The sequence below is a fragment of the Harpia harpyja genome, chromosome 19 (genome assembly GCF_026419915.1).
Source record: "Harpia harpyja isolate bHarHar1 chromosome 19, bHarHar1 primary haplotype, whole genome shotgun sequence".
NCBI classification, from domain to species: Eukaryota; Metazoa; Chordata; class Aves; order Accipitriformes; family Accipitridae; genus Harpia; species Harpia harpyja.
The window spans coordinates 5,486,358-5,506,402 of NC_068958.1; the positions used below are offsets into that span (position 1 = coordinate 5,486,358).

Here is a 20,045-nt window from a genome sequence, read left to right on the forward strand (position 1 = left end):
AAATTGGGCCGAAACATTGAATGTGAAAGAGCTGTCAAACATATTTCCATGTTGTTTCCATTCTGTCTTGTTCAGCTCTTTTAGTAATCCTCAGGAAGTGAAGCTGGTGGTGGAATTAATTAGAACAATTAAAGAAAAAAGGAAGGATCTGGGTCTTCGTCGCATTGGAATAATTACCCCTTACAGCGCACAGAAAAAGAAAATTCAAGAACAACTGGACAGAGTGTTTAGGAATAACAGGTGAAGAAACCATGAGTTTTCAAATGGGACTTGGCTCTTGCGTGGTAGTCCTTTGTTTATCCTCTTAAAACAATGGCAAAAACTCAAACTTTTTTCTGTGCTACTAAAATCTGTACTTAGCCACGCCTTTAAAGGGGGCATGCAAGCCTTCTGCTTAAAACAGGCATGGCCTCTTTGTACCATTTCTTAGTTATTACTTGTATAGGTGCTTTGATTATATTGCTGTTCTGAATAAAGCTGGTTTAAAAGAAAACCTAAAATTCTAAGCTGCATGGACCTGAACAGCTTTTCAGTAATGATGCTGGCCCCAGAAAAGTAAATTTAGCTTTAGGTTCATACACTGAAGCAGAAATTTACCCTGGGTTGTTTTGACAGATGATCATTAAGGATAGTGTTTAGGCTATTTGCGTAAGAGTGTTGCTTAAAAATTCAACTAATGTAATTTAATGGCTTGCTTATTCTTTCTTCAACAGCCCAGGAGAAGTGGACACAGTGGATGCATTCCAGGGACGAGAGAAAGACTGCATCATAGTGACATGCGTCCGGGCAAACAGCACTAAAGGGTCAATTGGGTATGTTTCTCTTCAGTGATTTGCAAGTCCCATTTCCAATGACACTCTAGATATAGTCGTTAGATTTTTAATATGACTGGTAAGAAAGTTTAGGAATCGCAGAGGTTCTTAAACTCGTTTAGACTTGCTTAGAGAACAAGTCACTACAGCCAGCAAATTAAAAGGTATCTTAATGCATGAATTAATGTTACTGGTTTGAGATCTCTGAACAAAAGGGATGTGGAACTAAGTATTGTGTTCTCTGTTGCATGCTGATGAATTTGCACGGCTGCCTTAGCCTGTCACTGTTTCGGTTTGGCAGGATTGGTCTTGGGAACTTGGCTCTTTGCATTAGTACTGCAGCAGTTATTTGTCTTGTAGCTTTTGATATATGTTGTGACTTTCTGAATGCTGCTCTCTTAAAATGAAATCTATTTTCTGTGACTGTCACTATCCTATTAATACAGCATTCGGTCTGTAAAAGTATTGTTAAATAGTTACATATGTTGCTGTGAATGTGATGCCGGTGAGCTGGATCTTTGATTTGTAGATGAATGTGCTTGTCTCTTGAGTTAGCAGGAGATTTGTAGGAAGTCTTGATTCAAGATTGCAGATTTGATAATTTTGTATGGGTTTTTCCTGTGTGAAACAGAAGGAACTAGATACGGGGTGTGCTGTTTACCTGCTACAGCATTTGTTGATTTGTTTCTGTAACTTAGGGATCATGTTAGTTTAAAAAATGGTATGCTTTATTATAGTTCATTTTAAGGTAAACTATGGGAAGTCTGTTTGCATAAACAAACAAAAATCTTTGTTTCTGCATACCAGATTTCACTAAGCTACTTATGTTTCTCTGATACTAATTTTCTAATTGCTAGATAAAGGGCTTTTAATTGTGCTGATCCATGGTACTTTGGGAAGAGAAAGAATCCAAGTCCTGTAGTAAACAACAATGATGCTTTTTGGAGACTTCTTAATCTGGTTGATTGAGTTTGGAAACTGAAGGCAGCTAGAACCTGCCAGTTCTTTTGGCTGACACGGGACTTAACCTCTATCTGTTCTTTTGGAAGAAAACTTTCCATCTTACTGTGCTGAAGGTTTATCTACTAAAGCTTTGGCAGTGCAATGCCTTAGAAGCTGTACATACTGATGTCTTGGACATCTCAGTTTCAGGGTCAGGTGTCACTGGCAAGGTGCGATGGGAAAGTTTGCATCACCCTTACCTATGATCTTGTAGTTGAGGAAAGTATTTTGGTCTCCAAGGTTGCTAGTCCAGCATTAAATCTACTCTGAAAGTAACTTGCAAAGGGAGGAGAAAGCTCCAAGAAATGACAATGGATTTTTTTTTTTCCCCTTTCCTGAGAAAATAATATTGTCGTCTTTCAGTTTTAAAAGCTGTTAGGAATATTTAGTAGTCTTTCCAGATCCCTTCCCCCGCTCCACCCCTGCCCCCCAAGACCTAGAGAACTATAATATCTGTGCTGCTGGATCCACTCCCCTGGTCTGCTTCCTGCCTCTCTTTTCCTGCACCGCCCAAATTTTCTGGGGTGGCTCTGGGGCTTTTGCAGTCTTTACTGCAGGGGTTGTGAATTTGCTGAAGAGCAGGTCTCAGTGCCATGACCACAGTATCAAGCACTGATATTGGACCTGCTCAAACTAAGTTGTACAAGGACTTGACTTTGTATTGCAAATTTTGTTAGTATAGAGTAAGCTGTGCATTTTGGGAGCTTTTTCATTAGAGAAGAAGTAGTTGATATATTTCACAAACCTTTTTTGGAGTTTTGGTAAATAAGCCCTAACAGAAATCAACCTTTAAGGATACACTAAGCATTTGTTTGTTTAGGTTTCAGTACCTTGGTTTGTGATCCCACAAAAACAGACTTTCTTCTGCAGGAATATACTTTTCACTCCTGAAGAATGACGAAGCAAAAGTCTTCCTTCATGTGCTTCCAGTGCAGGTCACCTTTGAAATAAAATATTCATGTCCAGTGTTCAGTATTTCAGTAGAAAATTTTCCCATTAATCATGCCAAATATTATTAATCTATTTCAGTTCAAGTCAAAAAGAAGCTTAAAGTCTTGATAGGTGAAGTGAGGTTGATGTCTTCTGTACTTTGAGGAACACTTAAGGAAGCAGTGGTCGGCATTAAGAGGGGATTTGCTCTAAGAAAGGAAACATTAACAGCAAGAGCTGGAAGGAACTGGAATTCCCTGCAAGGAATCAGAGTGGTGAAAGAAAGAAAACACAATTGCAGAGCCCTTCACGTAAGGCAGGGCTGCTGCAGTGGAATCTGGGAATGGGTCATGAACTGCTGCCGCCTTTGTAACTGCTTCTGTTATCTTCATTTCACTGAAATTGAATATTACCTCTTTTTCTCATAACACTTAAACCTCATGGAAGAAGTAGTTTAGGAGCTTAGTTTTGTCTTGTCACCTAGGTTTCTGGCGAGTCTTCAGCGTCTGAACGTTACAATTACCCGAGCCAGATTCAGCCTCTTTATCCTTGGAAGACTGAAAACGCTCATGGTAGGTACAGCATTAATCAAATGCTCTTCTGTGACCCACCCTTTTAGGTCAAGTCAGGGTTGGGAAAGTGAAAACCATCCTCAGACTGCTCCGGTCTATGAAAGGGGCCCCTTTTCTAGTGTATTGTTAAATTAGTACAGGCCAGGCTTCTGAAGGGTTCTCTTTGAAAGCTTTGGCTGTAACTGTCAGAAAAGCTTTAAAAAATCCTCCAAAACTGTTTTTCTTGCTTCCAAGAAGGAAAGTTAGAAATTACTCTCACCATGTGTTCAGTAACTAAATTGTAACACTGTCCATTACAATTCAAGGGTGGGGGGTTGTAAAAAATCTTCTCTCTACTGGTAAAGATAGGATAATGGCAGGGCTACTTTCCTGCTTGATCCTTACTGTTCCTCCAGCTATTGCAGTTGTCACTGGATACGTGAGCAAGGAAAATTATTTTAAAAAACCAAACCACCCTAAAACATTTGCCTGATCTTCAGATTATTGGTTTTGACACTACTTTGTGTAGTCATATGGTTTCTGAGGATACTCTTTGCTTGTACTCTTTGAAACAAGTGTTTCTGAAACAGAACAACATAATTGGGGGACTATAAAGGCCCACTGAATGTGTAGGGAGTGCTCTTGAATAGGGTTAATGTCTTACACTATTTGATTTTTATTCTTTTTCCAAGGGTGGGGGGTGTTAGCTACACCACTAGAGGGCATTAAAGCCATGTTCCTGTTTCACTCTCTGTATGAGAGAACTCTTCTGGCCTTCATAAATATAGAAATTGTCATTTTAAGTAGTAGCTCACTGATGGTTGAAAGTACCTTCCCTGTGTTACAGCAGCCAGAGTGCCTATTGCTGTTTTGCAAGTGAAACATAAGATTCTTCCAGAAGGAACATAACAGTGGTTTCCATGACAGTTGTGTCAGGTACCTTGATTAAAGGGGTTGTGCATCCTCTGACACCTCTGTCCATTTGTGTTGATTTCTTTCTGATAACTGTTTACTTTTTTGGGGGGGGTATCTTTTTTTCTTTTTTTAAAGGAAAATAAAGACTGGAATGAATTGATTCAGGATGCTCAGAAAAGAGGTGCCATTATCAAGACATCAGAAAAAAGCTACAGGAAAGATGCTGTTAAGATTTTGAAGCTCAAGGCAACAGTACAGCCCTCAACCAAAGCAGGGACAAAGAAATCTCCTCTGTTGCAGGCTTGTCCTTCCAGTAGCAAGAGGGGTGAGCTTGCAAATCCAAGGGAGGCCCACAGCTCACGGGAACTCGCTGCTGGTGCTGGCCATGCAGTGCCACAAGGAAGCAGAGGGCCCCAGCAGCCACAGAGGGCTCAGGCTGCAGACTCCAGGAGAGGCAGTGCCTCCGCACCAGTGGAGGCTGCAGCGCTTCCTGCTGATCAGGAGAAACCACGGGACCCAAGGCTGGCAAGTATGGCGAGTAGAACTGAAACAAAAGGGAAGGAGCAGGCCTCAAAAGACAGGAGTCGGTCAGCCCAGAGCAATCCAGGATCAACGTCACAGCAAGGCCTCGATGTGTCCTCAGCTGCCAGGGGTCAGATTTCCAGAACAGAAACTCCTAAGAAGCCCCAGCAAACGATGGCGCAATGTGACATGCCTTCCACGTCACCTTACGCAGCTCGGCACGAGGGTGACCGGAGAGTTCCTGTATCGAAAAGCAGTTCAAAAGCCCACAGTGAAGGAGGTCAAAATAATAGCAGTAAGTGGAACAAAGACTATCAAGTTTTAGCAAGGAGAACATCAGAGGAATCACCAGAGAACACGGAATCAAACAGTGCCAAGCGAAGAAAGACCTCTCACTGACTTTAGTATTGGCTCATTACTGAAAATCTATTCCCAGATTTCTGTCTAGCAAGGACTGTGTTTTAAATTATTTAGTATACCTGGAACTCCCTTGTATTGATACCACTACTATCAGTAGATCCATCTTTTTCTCATCCTGTCCCTAATTGTGCAGGGGACTTTATACCTGACAGTTGATAGCTTTGAGCTTTTGAAAAGAAAAGCTGGGTAGCTGCATTGCTTGGAAGAGCAGGGAATTATGTTATCTAGGAACTTTAAGTTTGTAAATGTTTAACAATGTATATTTGTACAGTATACAAAATTATTTTAAGATTTAATTTGGCAAATACACAGCTTCTTGTTTCCTTGTGCAAATGCTAATTTCTTAGTGATGTAATTTTTTTATGAAGAACCAGAGCAAAGCAAAAAAACCCCTAAACAACAAACAAAAAACCCCAAACCCCAAGAACAGCCAGACTTCTTTTTCCCTTTACACTAGTAAGTCTAATTTATTTGATAGCAAAGAGTGAATGTTGAAAATGTGGTAGCAGTGATTCTTCCTCATGCTCCACTAGTGCTTCAGGAAAGACTGATGGCAGATGTACATTGGTTGAATGGAGAGAATTCTACTTATTTTGTATATTTTATTGCCTGTTTTTATAGGAACAGAAGAGCTTTCGTTTATACAAATGTGCCTTGAGTTTTGCTCTTGTTGCTACTTCATCAGTTGGAATCCTTTTCTTGTTGCAGTGGCAACGCAAGCTGCAGATTAAAGCCTACGAGGTCTGTTTTGCTCCCAGTGAGTCAATGTGACGAATAATCAACAGCAGCACTGTGGAATCTTAGTCAAAGACCTAGTTAATGCTTATGGGTGATGACACTTGAGTTTTTGTATAGAGCTTTCGGAGATGTATAGAGATAAAAAGGGCAAGCAGTTCATTCTAGGTGTTATTACAGGATTCTTTCCACTGTGTTGATGAAGAATATATAACCAATAAAATGGGGTGGGGGAAAAAATTGAACTACTTTTAAGAACACCTTCCTCTCATCATAACATTTCACAATAAAAGTGGAATTATTTCTACTAAGAATGCCTTTGGGTCCCTGTGAAGTATCACTTTTTCTGGAGTATGTGTCTGTCTTGAGGTGAAGAGAACATTTCATGTGCACAGAGTTTTGCACGGAGATAGTCTAGCATGCTTCTGCCTGAGGATGCAGCACCTTGCTATGTTACACAAGTTGTGTGCATTGCGAGTGGGCCAGGTTGCTATCTCCGTGCATCTGTGTTAAAATACAGCCTGCTATGAAGCACGCGGTATCCTGCTGTCCCTTGCTAACTAACTTATGCCTAACCAATGTAAGGGCAGTGGCTTTCCCTAAGCAAATGAGCTGACAGACTTCTCTGGCCAGAATTTAGCCATAATCATTAGTTATGTTTTCTGTCCCAACATGTTCATTGCAATGATTAGTGTCAGCTTTGTCCTTTTAATCCACTGCCAAAGAGGTATGTGAGATCCAGTTCAGTGCCTTACAGTACAAAACAGCAGGTAGTGGTTCAAACTGTAATTGTCAGTAAAACTTAGCATCCTTAATGCATCCAAGCCCAGAACAAACGTGTTTTACTGGTAACAGCTGCATTGTAAGTGGGTTGGGAGGCTTTTAGTTGCTGTCTGTGACTGTCCAGCTCATTGTGCTGTGTAGTACAGAGCATTTTAAGATAATGGGGAGAATCTTTGAGATGCCTGTGAAGTGAAATCGGCATATGTGCTTTGTTTAGCTTCAGTTATTTGTTATGTTGCGATCTTAATTGCTTCAGTGAACCCTGACCACCTCTTGTCAGCGGTATATGCTCTCCTAAAACTGCCGTGACTCTTCCTTGATGTTGTGTACCTTGTGTGAGAAGAAGGAAGGCTGCTTGAATGAATCTGACTGTCACAAATTGGACATTTCGGTCACTCCCACATCACGGAATCCATGCCCTATGTGTTATCTCCCTTTATGTTAATAGGAATATTTAAAAATACTGTCATCTTTCAAACCTCTTGGCTCTTCTTGGCAGGGGTGTGCTGACCTGCCTGCTGTTTCTACTTAGCACATTAAAAAGGCTGCTATTCTGCAAACAGCTGTAGGATCCTATAGCTGTGGAAGCCATTTAGACTGACTTTATGTAAATAAAGTGAAGCTGGCAACAGTGTGAATGAAGAAATGCTTTTCTGGCCATTAAATAAAATTTTGTCAAAAGAATACTTCTCTGAAACTTTTCTTCTAGTTTTCTTTCTCCTTAATCCGCATTTCAGAATGTGTTCTTCTGAGAGCTATACTTACCACATGCTGAAGGAATTTTGTTTTAACATTTCATTTTTGTTGTATTTTGTACACACCACATAGGTCATGTACTAATGCCTACATTTTTCCATAAATCATCTTTGAGGCGTGGTCAGTGGCTCAGACTTTTTTGCTTATTTAATACTAGATTTATCTGACTGAAGTTGTCAATCTTTCAGTGGTAGCTTATTGCTGCTGTATCAGTCTGTATCATTAGTGGTATATTCTTTAATAAAAAAAGTGTTTGGGTTGTTGCACTTCGAACACTTTTCCCTCTTCACATATCACTCAGAGTAGGTTTGTAGTTATAATTAACTTTTTTCCCTTCTCTTTTGTACCCGTAACATGGAAAACCAAGCAAACTCCAATCCAAGGCACACTTCTCACCAATTCAAATAAAATCTACATTGGGGAACAAACAGGGTACAACTTTGGTAACTTTTCTGCTGTTTCCGTTGTGTGTTATAAAGTACTGAGTAGTGGTGGACAGTCAGTGTTGGTAAGCCAAGTGTAAACTTGCTTTATTCATTTAATACCATCTCAGAACCAGTGACAGTTGGAGGAGGTTGTTCAGCGATTGTTCCCTTCTGCTGAGTGTTAAAGTCGGAAAAACCAGTAAAGAACATATTCAACACAACTTAATGTAAAACAGTTTAATTGGAGTTTGTGCCAAAAAACTTCAGAAGAAGCAGTATTCAGGATTTTATGCAGAGGCTTCCATGATTCTTCCAAGCTTGACAGCTTAATTCTTGGTGCAAAACCTGTTCTCTTTGTGGTACTATTAGTCTTTGATATCAGTAAGAAGGGAAAGTTTCTTGTAAGTGTTGGACTATGTTTTGTTCAAAGTTTGGGGGTTTTTTTAACTGTTTGTACACAAAATAGGCTTTCCAGTGAAGGCGGAATATAATTCTCGTTATCCCTTTTTCCTTTAAGGTTTACTGTAACTGTTTTCCATGTCATTACTCCAAATGATGGTGATGTGAGAACAAACCAGAGCCATATGTATAATGGTGATACCCAAACAGGTACTTGTCTAATACGTTTTTCTTGCCTATGTTTCATTGTACGTGCACTATGCTATGGAGTGCTGGCTTACTAATGGTGACTTTATCAGTTGTACCTATGGATGTCTGCGCCCTGCTAGAGAAAACCCAGCCGTTTGCAGGAGCGTTAACCCACTCTGGGAAGCGTAGCAGGGAGGGCGTTCGCTCCTTGGCGTGGTGGTGGTAGTGGATGGGCCTGAGGAGCGCTGTGCCATGCTGCTGGGGGTATGTAATGAAAACATCAGCCTCTCTTCCCAGTCCCTTCTTTATATTCACACTTGGAGACCTGGTAGTACAGGTGGGGCAATGAGTTTTTACAGAACTGTCTCCTAGATGAACTGAGTGCCATAACTAATTGGCAACTGGGTCTAATGGGTGGAGGCACGGGAGCTGGGAGACTGAGCGGTGCAAGGTGTGCAGACTGGCAAGTCCATAAAATGGAAGTAGCCCCCACGCCTGCTATACTGATGCTAGGGAAGCACTGAGCAGCGTGTACTTCCAGAGCAAGAAAGAACTTGTAGTGACCAAACGTACTGATTGAGGGTAAACAACATTCCCAGTCCCAGGTGACATCTGAAAAATAACATGGAACCCCAGTGATTTCATGGTTGACACTTTTTTTTTTTTTTTTGCAGTTACTGAAGTGTGGTGAGGTGCTGGGGTTTACTTTTGTGCGTAGAAGGGAGAGACTGGAGGAGCTAACCAGTGACTGTAGCAATACCAAGGATAAGCAGAACCACGGTCCTAAAAATGCAAGACGTTCTCTCTAGTCTGCATGAATAAATGATGGATGAAATGACTGCTGTATTGTAAATGGAATTTATAATGTTAATGATATAATACAGTCTCTTGCCACAACAGGTCTGTTCCCAAGTCATATATAAGGTTTCCTTTCTTGTCTTTTTAAGATGTTTGGAAAGGAGCCCAATGCCTTATTCTTTACTGCAAATAAATATAAGTGAAGCAGCCTTATACATCGAGTATCGCTGACACATGAGACCTTCTAGCCATATGTACCTGTCTGCTAAGGCCTCAACTAATTTGCCACCAACTCCCAGGCAAATAGTGATAGAAATGAAAATGAAGGTGGTTTGAGTGCACATTACATTTGGTATTGTGAAAACGTAGAAAACCTTGTTTTATAGCCTGGCAGGCTACACTGGTGTGGCTGTCCAATTTTGTCACTGATTTCACTGTTGCATCAAGCAAGAACTCCCTTTGCTACAACGAAATCCCATCAGTTTCCCCTCTCTTTATTTCAATGGCTGAAATAGTACAGAGTGGGGTCAGGATGGAGCTTTTGGAGCCCAGTGTTGTTGCTGGCCAGGAGAGAAGGTAGTTCCGTGGTAAAAATGGGTGGTTTTAGGCTTTCCTCACACGTTTCATCCTGCAGTGAAACTTCTTATGACACCTAGAGAATCAAAATGACAAAGGAGCCTTTAGGATGCTCTGAAGCTCTTCTCTGCATCTCAAATCAGTGTGCGATTTTTAGCCAGTTTCTGTGTGATGGTGGTCGAACTCTCCAACTCCCTGCTGGAAGGGCTGAGAAGATGGTGATACAAAGCTCTTCAAAACCCAGCTCTGCTCTTATTTCTGAGCCAGAATGCTCAGCTCCTCCTTTATACTTTGTTTCATTTACATTTGGGACTTTTCATGAAAGCCAGTTACAGAACAGAATTGGTTGGTGAGACTGTTATTTTTATTACCACTGAAGTGTTGGTTCTTTCACTACTCCAGCCTCCGTAAGGCTCCTTACAAATCACTCTTGTAGATGAGATGTCTGCTTCCTCATCTTTAAAAAAACAAATAACATACCTGGTAAGTGCCAACAGAATCCCCCCCCCCTTCTGTCTCCAGCTCCCAGGGACTGCAGGCTTAACATTTTATCTGGCAAGTGAGCAAATATGCGTAAAGCCAGACTGCTGTTGGCTCCTCTGCAGCTGGGGCTGTGGACTCAGCCTGGCTGCAGTGGTCTGCCAGCTTAGGCAGATTTTTGTTGCTTTGGGGCTTTTGGTTATTTAGATTTGTCAGTACTCTAAATAGTTAAAATCAGAGTAGAATTTGAGGTAAATAAGAAAAATCAAAAGTTCTACTTGTACTGTTTGAAGAGGTCACTTTTTTGCACAGAAGTGTAATTTAAAAACTTTTTCAAGTGAATCAAATGCCGGCGACAGGATACACATGAAAACCTCTTGAAAGAGCGCAAGTGGCTTTTCTCGGAAAGAGAAGTACCTTTTGGTTAACCTTTCTACAAGTAAAGCATTGAGCTCATTGGACAAATTCTCCCATTTGGAAGCATTAGCTGATGTACAAATATTTCTATTTTAAAGAAGATGAACTTTTGGATCTACGGGTACTTGCTGTGATGGTTTCTCTCTGTATTATTTCAATAATGCTCTGTTCTCTTTGTGTAGAAACCTGTGTGCTAACAGACATGTCTGCAGTTAATGGATCTTCAGTGCCAAATCTTTCAGAAGTTTTAAATTATTTTCTTAAATACCAAGTTTAAGTTTTGCGTGAGAGGTTTTTCTTCTGTCTTGCAGTGGTTCGTGTTATGCGATTGCAGGTTCTCCAGCACTGTTGGACAGGTAAAATGCCATCCTGATCTCCAACACGCAGAGCTAGCTTTGTGTCTGAGCCTGAAGATGAGCCGTACTGCCCTGTCTGGAGGCAGAGCCACAGGAGGGAAGTCTGCAACTCCCTCTTTTGGCTCTGCTCTTGCTCACAGCCTAAAGGCCTTTTGATTTCTTCTGCGAGATGAAGGATGTCATGTTTGGCCTTTGCAGTTAGTATTTCACAGAGGGCTTTGCTTCTGTACAACTAGGAAGAGCCTAAGAATGGTCTATGTAGCGTGGAGGGCTTGTGTTTTGTTCCCCAACGTTTTTCAGGTGTCCTTCGGCATAGCTACGGGAGGGTTGGCACCACAATTTTCCACTTCTGGTTGAAGTTACAGAACTATTCATTGGGCTTTGGTTAAAGAAGGTCCAGGACTGAACATTACTGGTATTCTGGGTTCACAGGGAGGTGGTACCATCTCTGGAGCTGAGTTAGGAAGCCAGTGATGTTTTAGCTTAAAAACAGACAAACAAAACCCTAAATCCAACCAACCAACACCCAATCAGCCAAGAGAAAATCCCCCAAATCTAAAAAGGTCTAGTGCAATGGTCTACCACCTTCAGCACTCTTCATTCCTGGGCTGTTCTGAGTTTGTTGTGCTCTTCTGAGATTATTTTCTATGGGAATTCGGCGCTGCTGCTTGGCACGTTACTGCTTGCATCGCAATAGCAGTGTGTGTTTACAGGGAATCTGCTGGGTGCAGAGTTTGCCTGGGATATGGCTTTATGAAGTAGTAAATTTTCTGTTGCTTAATCTAATATTCTAGAGAAAAACACTAGCGCAGGGAAAGGAGAATGTTGCTTCACCTTCCAGAAGTGCCATTAGAGATCTTGATCTTGTTACAGTCTTTTCTATGCTATTACTTATAAGAACAGTAACGTATGAGGATTTTAAATCTATTGCAGTTGGAAAGTACAAAGAAAGAGCGAGTGTCAATACCGACAGACAGCAACTGGCTGCATTAAAGAAAGGGAGGCGATGCTTGTGCCAGCCCACTCCCTCAAAGATCAAATCTCAGCAGGGTGAGTTTAACCCTCACTTATTTTATGGTGGATTAACTAAGCCCTATGACCTGCCCCTGTGATGTTAAATGCTGCTCAAAATGTGCACCAGATTTGTGTTGCTCTTTGAAGCGACAATATCCATCCTGCACCTTTGCTGCTGTTTTCTTCTCCTTTTTCAAGGTACAAGCTCACTGTCCCCCTCTCCGTGGGGGTGGCTGCATTTCGGGGGCACTGGCTGCATACGCAGTATCTGCAATGTTAGGCTGGAGGACGCAGGCTCTTGCACTTTTGAAATGTGGGCTGCTCTCAGCAGGGGCCCCCCTGAGCAGGATGGGCTGTAGGGACGGGACCATGGACATGCAGTGCTGAAACAGAACAGATGTTGGTAGAGAAGCTCTTGGGGTAGAACTCTGGCAAGGACGCCAGACCTGGAAATGCCAGTGGAGGCTCAAGCCTGGATTGCGTAGGGCTCCTGGGCTGGCTCAGGGAGCTGTGTAGAGCTGGGATGGTGATCAAGGGCTGCTCACCTTCTCAAGAAAACTAGCCCAGAACTGAACGAGCTGGAGGTGGGGGGTGTCTCCCGTCTTCTAATCCTCCACTCGATCAGCTCCTGGCTTGGTAAATCTTTGGACACGATGAAATTAAAGCTCTTGTGTTCATGACATTCCTGTCATTCTCTTGTGTCTGGTTTTGCCTGCCTTCGTTTGTGTGCTTGACTGCAAACGCTTCCTCAGATAGGGGCATGCTTATGAGCCTTAAATGAGTTGATCTAGTCCCTCTGAGCTCTATACTGAAGTTCCAGGCCGTGGCTGCTGAAAAATACTCAAAATAAACGGCTTTTCTCTGCAAAGGTGCATCATGGCACCAGCTCTGGGGGCGGGGGGGGGCTGCAATGGGGCTGGACAGCTGAGGTCCCCCTGGAGCAGCATCCTTGGACTACCCAGCCTTCTGCTGCCGCAGGCTCATTTGGAAATGGCCTTTCCACACGAGACCAGAGCTTAATATATCACTCAGGCTTTGTTCATTGTCTACAGTTAGTAGTCTAACCTAGGTTCAGCAGAGTAATTAGAAGAAATAATTAACAGCTCTCAGCGATGAGGCAACCTCTCTCTCCCGCCCCTCTCCCTCACCATGTGGTGCAGCTTGGTAGTGACTCAGAAAACACAAGAGGACATTATGAATCAAAAAATAAGTCTTTACCTGTAATTAACTGTGCACACAAAAAGGAAAACGTGGTGATCAAGCAGCCATTAATAGTTGCTTTACTGGAGGAGGATACACCAGAATCAAATGCTCATGGCAAAATGTCCCTTTAAGTTGTGGTTCTTTGATAACATTTAATCCAAACAAAAATAAGTCTCTACCAAAAAAAGTATTTGAACCGTACACTATACGGACATGTGTGGATAAGACACTGCACTCCTCACATACCATATGCCTAATGGCCCTTGTGTTCTCCGTAAGTGCAAGAAAACAAAACCCAGCAATGAAAATACAAAATCAATGCAGCAACTAGAGTTGTAGGCAACAGTATGTGTGTGGCCAGGCCAGGCTGATGGTGGGACGTGGGACTATGCAGCAAGGATGGACCAGAGTCCCCCCTTCCCTCCCTCCCCTTCCCCTGCCTGTTGTGTTATGGGGCTCTGGAGTTGTCATGACAGTCTCTTTCGAAACAGGACACTAAGAAGAGGAAAAATAAAAAGAACACCCCAGCCTATACCAAAGTAAATAAAGTAATAATAAAAAAAAATCTCCCTTGGATCGCGGCACTGTTTCACCAGGGCCCCGGTGGCCCCGGCCCCAGGTTGCCCTGTGCGGAGCAGGGAAGGAGAGTCGCTGCGTGGAGGGAAGGACGGGCCCCGTGTCCCCGCTGGGCTGCGGGACCACGGCCCCGGCACAGGCTGGTGCAGTCCCCGCGCCGCTGCTCGGCAGCCGGCTCTGCGCTGTGGCCACCCCGGCTGCCGCCGGGATGGATTCGTGGCCAGGAGTCAGCCCCTGATTTTCTGCATACCTCTCTGCTTGGAAAGTGGACCGAAAGACGTTGTGCAAGTCCTAGCGTGAAGGAAGGCGGAGGAGACGGTGGGGAGAGCCACCCGTTACCTTAGTCTCCCCAGGTCCCTCGGGTGACGTGCCTGGGCTGGGCTCCCTCCTCTGCGGCTTCAGAGGTCCACCCAGCCGCGCAGCTGGAGGGCAAGCGCCCCGAGGAGGACGGTGCCGAGGCTGCCGTGCACGCTGGCGGCACCGTCGCAGTCCTTTTTGTCGGCTTCGCACCTGGATTGCTGGCACAGGACCCCCTTGAAGCCCACGGGGCAGACGCAGCGCTGGTTCTGGTAGCAGGTGCCGCCGTTCTGGCAGAGCAGGAGCTCATCGTCGCAGACGTTGGCTATGAGGTGGGAAGGAAGGAAGGACGTGGGTGTTAATCTGGGGTATGTTAAACCCCTTGACTGCAGCAGCAACGAGAAGCTTTTGGCTTTCTTCTCTAGCTCCTCCGGGTTAAATTCTCCAACCCTCGTAGTGCTCGAGCAGTCCCAAGGCCAGAGGAACATAGTGGGGGCTGCAGATTCCAGGGGCAAAGCTATCAAGTCATTCTGGATTGGGGAGGAATGGCTGGAGTCTGCTCCCTCTACACCCTGAGCATCACGGGGCACCCCAGCAAGCAGTGCTGAAGATCCCCCTCTTGTTTGGACCCATCTCACACCTCCCTCTGTCACCCTGGCTCAGGTACTTACGGAAGCAGCCCTGTCTCCAGTAGTAGTTGGGCAGGCAGTCGTCGCACTTGGGCCCCGTGGCTCCCTCTTTGCATTCACAGTAGCCGGTCTCGTTGCAGCGGTCGTGCATGGAGCCGATCTGGTTGCAGTTACATTCTGGCCAAAGACAGGGCTGTTAGTGCCTGTCCTGCCTGGGGGCTTTGTGCCTGCTAATGCCTCCAGGGAGGTGTTGGGGACTTCGGAAAAGCCTGGCTATATGCTACGGGAGGGACCTTAGAGACCGAGGGGCTGGGAGGGCACGGTTGCATGAGAGGCCCCAACAGTACAAAGAGCTGTGGGTGCAAAAATCACCCCCTCTTTGGAACTGAGCACCTCCTGGTAAAGCAATGCATCTGAATCAGGTTGGAAAGATATTATGTGGGTTTTGTTTTCAGGGAAGAGATGCCTTGGCAGGCTGCAGAGACCGTAACGGCTGCTGTCCTTGGGGAGCACACAGGTGGACACACCACCCTCCAGAGCGGGGCTGAACTGGAGCCCACCCCACAGAGCGAGGTCCCACACGAGCCATCCCACGTCCCGGTGCCGCTGCCCAAGGCCATCGGAGCGCTCACCTATGCATACATTCTCGTCATCCAGCTCCGCCGAGCTGTTGCGGTAGAAGCCCAAGCGGCAGTGCTGGCAGTGCTGGCCCCTCGTGTTGTGCTTACAGCTCACGCAGGTCACCACGTTTAGGAAGTCGATGTAGCTGCAGCGGTTGGAGTGGCCGTAGCACTCGCAGTCTGCGGAGAGGAAGAGAGAGCTGAGGAGATGGGCCGGGAGCATCCACCCTCGTGCCGTGCCGAGGAGCCACGAGGCTTTGGAGGAGGCTCCTGCTCCAGTGAAACGCAACGGCCGCTGCTGACGCAGGGCTGGGCAGGATGAGTGCGCACGGCGGTGGCCGTTCTTCACTGCCGTGGGGGGATCGGGCTGGAAGCCATTGCTCAGAGAGCAGAGCGGGGTCAGGGGGCTCTGTCCCCTTGGGGCGAGGACAGGCAGGAGCCAGTCCCCAGCTGTCCCAGGACACGATCTCTTTAAGGAAATGCATAATTATGGGAGCAGGCAGTGGAGAGGAGTCAGGTGTTAATTAAAGAGCTGCCTTGTTAATGAGAAGAGCCCAGCTTGGTGCCTGGGTTTGGCTCTGGTGGGGCCGCAGGACCTGCCAGGGATGAGCTGTGCTGGGGCGCAGAGCCCCAGCAAAGGCTCTGATGAAGGCTGCGCTCTGCCTCGCTGCGGCAAGGAGGGGACTGGCCCAGCGCTTGCTGCCTCCAGCGATGGGAAAGCCCTGGACAAGGCTGAAGTGGAGCTGAAGCTGCTGCACGTCCAACTAAAACCTCGCTGTCTCTGGCTTTTTCCTCTCTGTGTTCCTTCTCAGCGTGGCCCTTGCTGTTGTACCTCCTAAATCAATGCTGGTTGTGAAGTATGGTGACTCTCAGGTTAAATGCTTTAAATGAGTCTATGCAAGGAAGCGTGGCTTGCGTGGGGTCCTTCAAAAGATGGTGGAAAAGTGTGTGAGGGTTTGAACCAGGGCTGCCTGGCACAGCACTGGGATGCCCACAGAGGCTGCTGCTGGGGTGGGTGATGCCACCACCGGTTGGCCGAGCACTGCTCCTGTCCCCGGGGCTGACCTCTCTCAGCTGTGGGCACGTGTTAGAAAACAACCAGCTAGGTTTAATTTGTGGCCAGAGGAATTTGATTACTTGCTTTCTTGTGTTTGCTTTTTATTACCATGACGGGATGGTGACTGCCTTGCAATGTTAGATTCAGGATGCTGGATCTTTCTGGAAGTTTAAAAGTATAATGCAGGGTGAGAGGAGGTACCCTCGTTGCTTTGTGGCCCAGCTTGTCCTGGTCAGGAGGTGTCCCAGCCAGCACAGGCAGCGGATAATGTGAGCAGAAACAGCATCAGCCAGGTCTAAGCTTTCCCAGCCTTCAGAGCGGAGAAGAGAGGCTTGGAGCTGGGGTTTTGTTCCAAGCTCTAGCATTAAACATTCAAGGATGGCAGAGAGATGGGAGGGAAGGGTGTGGGTTAGCATGCACATGTGACTGGAGGAGGAGACTTGTCTCAATGAAATGGTGACCAGGGAAGATGGAGCTGGGCAGAGGTTTCCCCGTGGTTCACAGCTGCCTGAGGAGGAGCTGAGAGTCCGTTGTAATCTTGACCGTCTGTGAAACAACTTCTGCCTGTTTGACAAAGACCCTAAGAATTTCAGCTCAAATACTTCTGGCTGCTGCAATTCCCAAGCATTGTTTTACCCTAGGGATGCACTCCTGCACACAGCTAACCACGACTCGGATAGGCAAACCCTCCTAACCACGACTCAGATAGGCAAACCCTCCCCATCTTCTCCATGTTGGAGGCTGCTGGACCGTATCACCTGGGCGAAGACTAGGAGCCCTGGAGCAGCATGCTCCCTCCTCTTACCTTTATATGTTTCAATAGGAGCCACTGGGCCAGAGTCTGGTTTGAGCCGGATGAGTTTTGAGCTCTTTGAGGATGCTTAAGAAAAATCAGAGACATGCTTTTTCTTGCCGCTTAGCACCACTCCGCGTCCTACCCTACCGCGAGCAGCTCTGCTACGAGAACAATGCCGAGCCGAGCCAAGAACACTGCTCTGGCAGTGCCCGCATCTATTTCTGCACCAGACAGCTGGTAGCTGCTAAATTTCTCCTCTTCTCCCCTCCTCAAATTTTGATACATGAAAAACTCAATGCACTGCGCTATTGCAATGCACAGAGCTGGGGGCCGAGGCAGAGGAGCTACTCGCACATCTCCCCATTATGCACATTCGGTGGCACGAATTGGGTTATTCGGGATAAAGCTCTACAAGTCTAAATGGCTTAAAATAAAAAATAATCTACTGGCCATGGCCTCAGTTTGATGGAGGTCACGCCAACTGGCACCCAAAAAGCTACTAGGAGGACAAACGCTATGGAGGTGGTATCTAGCAGGGCTTGCTATGGGGTCCAGCAGAGCATGTGCTGCTCCAGCCTGGCTCGTCCCTCCCCCAGCACATACCTGGCTTCTTCCCGTGCCTCTTGCCTGCAGAGTGTGCTGTGCGCCCTGCTTTGCTCTTCGGAGCCGCTATGCAAGATGATAAAACATATCTGAGGGCTGTGGTGGGGAGAGGGCTTCCAGGGCCAGCCCAGCACAGTTGGGCTGGGGTAATTCCTCAGGGTAAGGGGCTGTCCCGGTGCTTCCCCAGGGCTGTGCTGTCAGCCAGACCGCCGTCCCACACAGAATGACCGGGGCACTGCGGGTAAAGGCTGTCACTTCCAAATCAAGATGATGGGGTTTGGTGCTTGAGGGGCTTTGTGCTTTGGTAAGGGGCAAGGTTGAGCAGCGCTGAGATCCTACAGGGTGTTTAGGAACGGGTCCCACCGGTGTTTGTGGCATGCCAGCCCTTGCACAGCGCTGTGGTGCTGAGGGAGGTGCTGGGCGGGCATTGCTGGCTACACCCACCGGTGTTGGTCACATCCCCACAGTGACAGCTGTGGCAGGGGGTGGCCGTGCTCTCCACCCCCAGGGCTCAGCCATGGTCAGAGCGGACCCGCTCCTGCCTCCGACACCATCTGTGAGTCTGCTGTGATGTTGGGGTCTCCATGGGTTCCCCTGGTCCTGTGGTGGGCTGCCATGGTGTCCAGAACCTCCTCCACCAACACAGCATCTCCAGCCTCCACGGCCGTGACAGGCCACCATGGTGCCCAAGCCGTGTTCTGCCACCACGGCCTCCTCCACCTCCTGGCATGATGGCTGAGCAGGGAACGTGGTGGCCTCTCCTCATGGGTGCTCAGCAGCAGCCTGGCACACTCTGGGGGGGACTGGGGTCTGTTGTCCCCGCCATGAAGGAAGCGGGGCAGCCCAGAGCAGCTCAGTGGTCCCCAGGGTGCTCCAAAGCCCTGCATCTCCGCACTGGGTGCTGCAGGTGGCCCTGGGGGCCATATCCCTGCGTAGAAGCCCCAACAGTTGTGCCTATCCCTCATGAGGAGGGGGCCATGGATGTGAGGAGGCTCCAAGGAGTGTTGGGAGCAGGGTGATCTGCTAACGAGGCTTGGCCCTGTTGGCCCAGCACAGCTGATCAGCCCAATTAGTCTTGACCAATTAATGGTGCCCTGTGGCAAGAAACCCCTTCCCAAAGCAGCTGAGGTGCCCATGGGCTCTCCTGGGGCCCAGGGGGTCCCCTGCAGTCATCCCAGCCCCAAACATGTCTCCAAAAAGCTCTCCGTGGGGCTGGGTGAAGCAGAACTGATGGTGGGTCATGCCGAGGACAGGTAGGTTGTCCTGGTCTACGGGCAGTGGGGGAGAAACCTGTCCTGCCCCATCCTTGGGGACAGGCATGGCCTTACCTCGAATGTTCTCAGGAGGGTCTGGTGGCTTTGCCTTGGGTCCAAGTGTTGCTGTGTTTGGTGGGCGCTGAACAGCTTACAGTGGCATCAGTTAGAGAGAACATCAGATTTAATACAGATCCCCCTCCTTTTTGCTTAAAAAGGTGGCAAAGGGACACTGGAAGCTCTAGGCAGGTATCTAGGGCGGGTTGGCGGAGCCGTATCTGGTTGAGGATATGTTGAACCAGGAACGAGAGACAAAGTCTCCTAGAAATTAGAGTCTTTAAAAGTGAAGAGAGACAGAAAAAAATACTCCTAAGGGGAGGGCGTGGGAGCTGCTGGATGGGCGAGCGTTGGCATGTGGTCATTACATTACCCAAGCATGGAGAGAAGCTGAATCTGCAGGCCACTGTCAAGACTCAGAAGCCCCCCCTTGTTCGGCACAGAGTGTGGGCATCACCTGGCATTGACGCCCATGGTGTAGGCCTATCTCTTGTTACTGTATTGAACACAATTCTGCCTCTCTGAGAGGCCAGAGTCAGGCCCAAGAGCACAATTCCAGAAAGCCTCAATTCCAGCACTTTCTGTCCCCCAGTTAAATATTTCCAAACACTGGGTTGTGTCCTGGGGCCAGCTTCAGCAGTCGTTATGTTCTGCACTGGAAGGGATGCTGTTGTCTACGGCTGGAGCGAGCTAGAGGCATCTCAGCTGGGAAACAGGACTTAAGCACTGATGGGCAACTGCCGAAGCGTGCGTGCTGGTGGGAACCCCGAGGAGGAGAAACTTCAGCCTCAGCAGCCAGTGTGAGGCCTCCCAGGGTTCCCACCAGGAGCAGCTCACCCTAGGCAGTCAAGCAGGAGACCTGAAGCAAGGAAAT

General features: G+C 46.9%; 2 protein-coding genes across 11 annotated transcripts in view; one reads left to right on the forward strand and one right to left on the reverse strand.

The window, feature by feature from the left end:
- Positions 1–7,354, forward strand: part of SETX (senataxin) — a 38,452-nt gene extending 31,098 nt beyond the window's left edge. For 4 of the 5 annotated variants that reach the window (XM_052815503.1, XM_052815504.1, XM_052815505.1 and 1 more), the window contains 4 exons: positions 76–240; positions 714–812; positions 3,229–3,316; positions 4,346–7,354. In XM_052815503.1, the coding sequence (XP_052671463.1) occupies positions 76–240; positions 714–812; positions 3,229–3,316; positions 4,346–5,131 (1,138 nt within the window). In that variant the 3' untranslated portion in view covers positions 5,132–7,354. Of the gene's footprint in view, positions 1–75; positions 241–713; positions 813–3,228; positions 3,317–4,142; positions 4,312–4,345 lie in introns of those variants that run through there. The other variant, XM_052815506.1, reaches the window with a different exon arrangement.
- Positions 7,355–9,033: 1,679 nt separating this feature from the next.
- NTNG2 (netrin G2) overlaps positions 9,034–20,045 on the reverse strand; it is a 56,503-nt gene continuing 45,491 nt past the window's right edge. For 2 of the 6 annotated variants that reach the window (XM_052815513.1, XM_052815514.1), the window contains exons 9-14: positions 19,190–19,264; positions 17,862–17,927; positions 17,268–17,342; positions 15,418–15,585; positions 14,828–14,962; positions 13,273–14,481 (exon numbers count right to left, since the gene is read on the reverse strand). In XM_052815513.1, coding sequence (XP_052671473.1) covers positions 14,258–14,481; positions 14,828–14,962; positions 15,418–15,585; positions 17,268–17,342; positions 17,862–17,927; positions 19,190–19,264 — 743 coding nt within the window. In that variant the 3' untranslated portion in view covers positions 13,273–14,257. Of the gene's footprint in view, positions 9,052–9,090; positions 9,890–13,272; positions 14,482–14,827; positions 14,963–15,417; positions 15,586–17,267; positions 17,343–17,861; positions 17,928–19,189; positions 19,265–20,045 lie in introns of those variants that run through there. The other 4 variants (XR_008239396.1, XR_008239395.1, XM_052815515.1 and 1 more) reach the window with 4 other exon arrangements.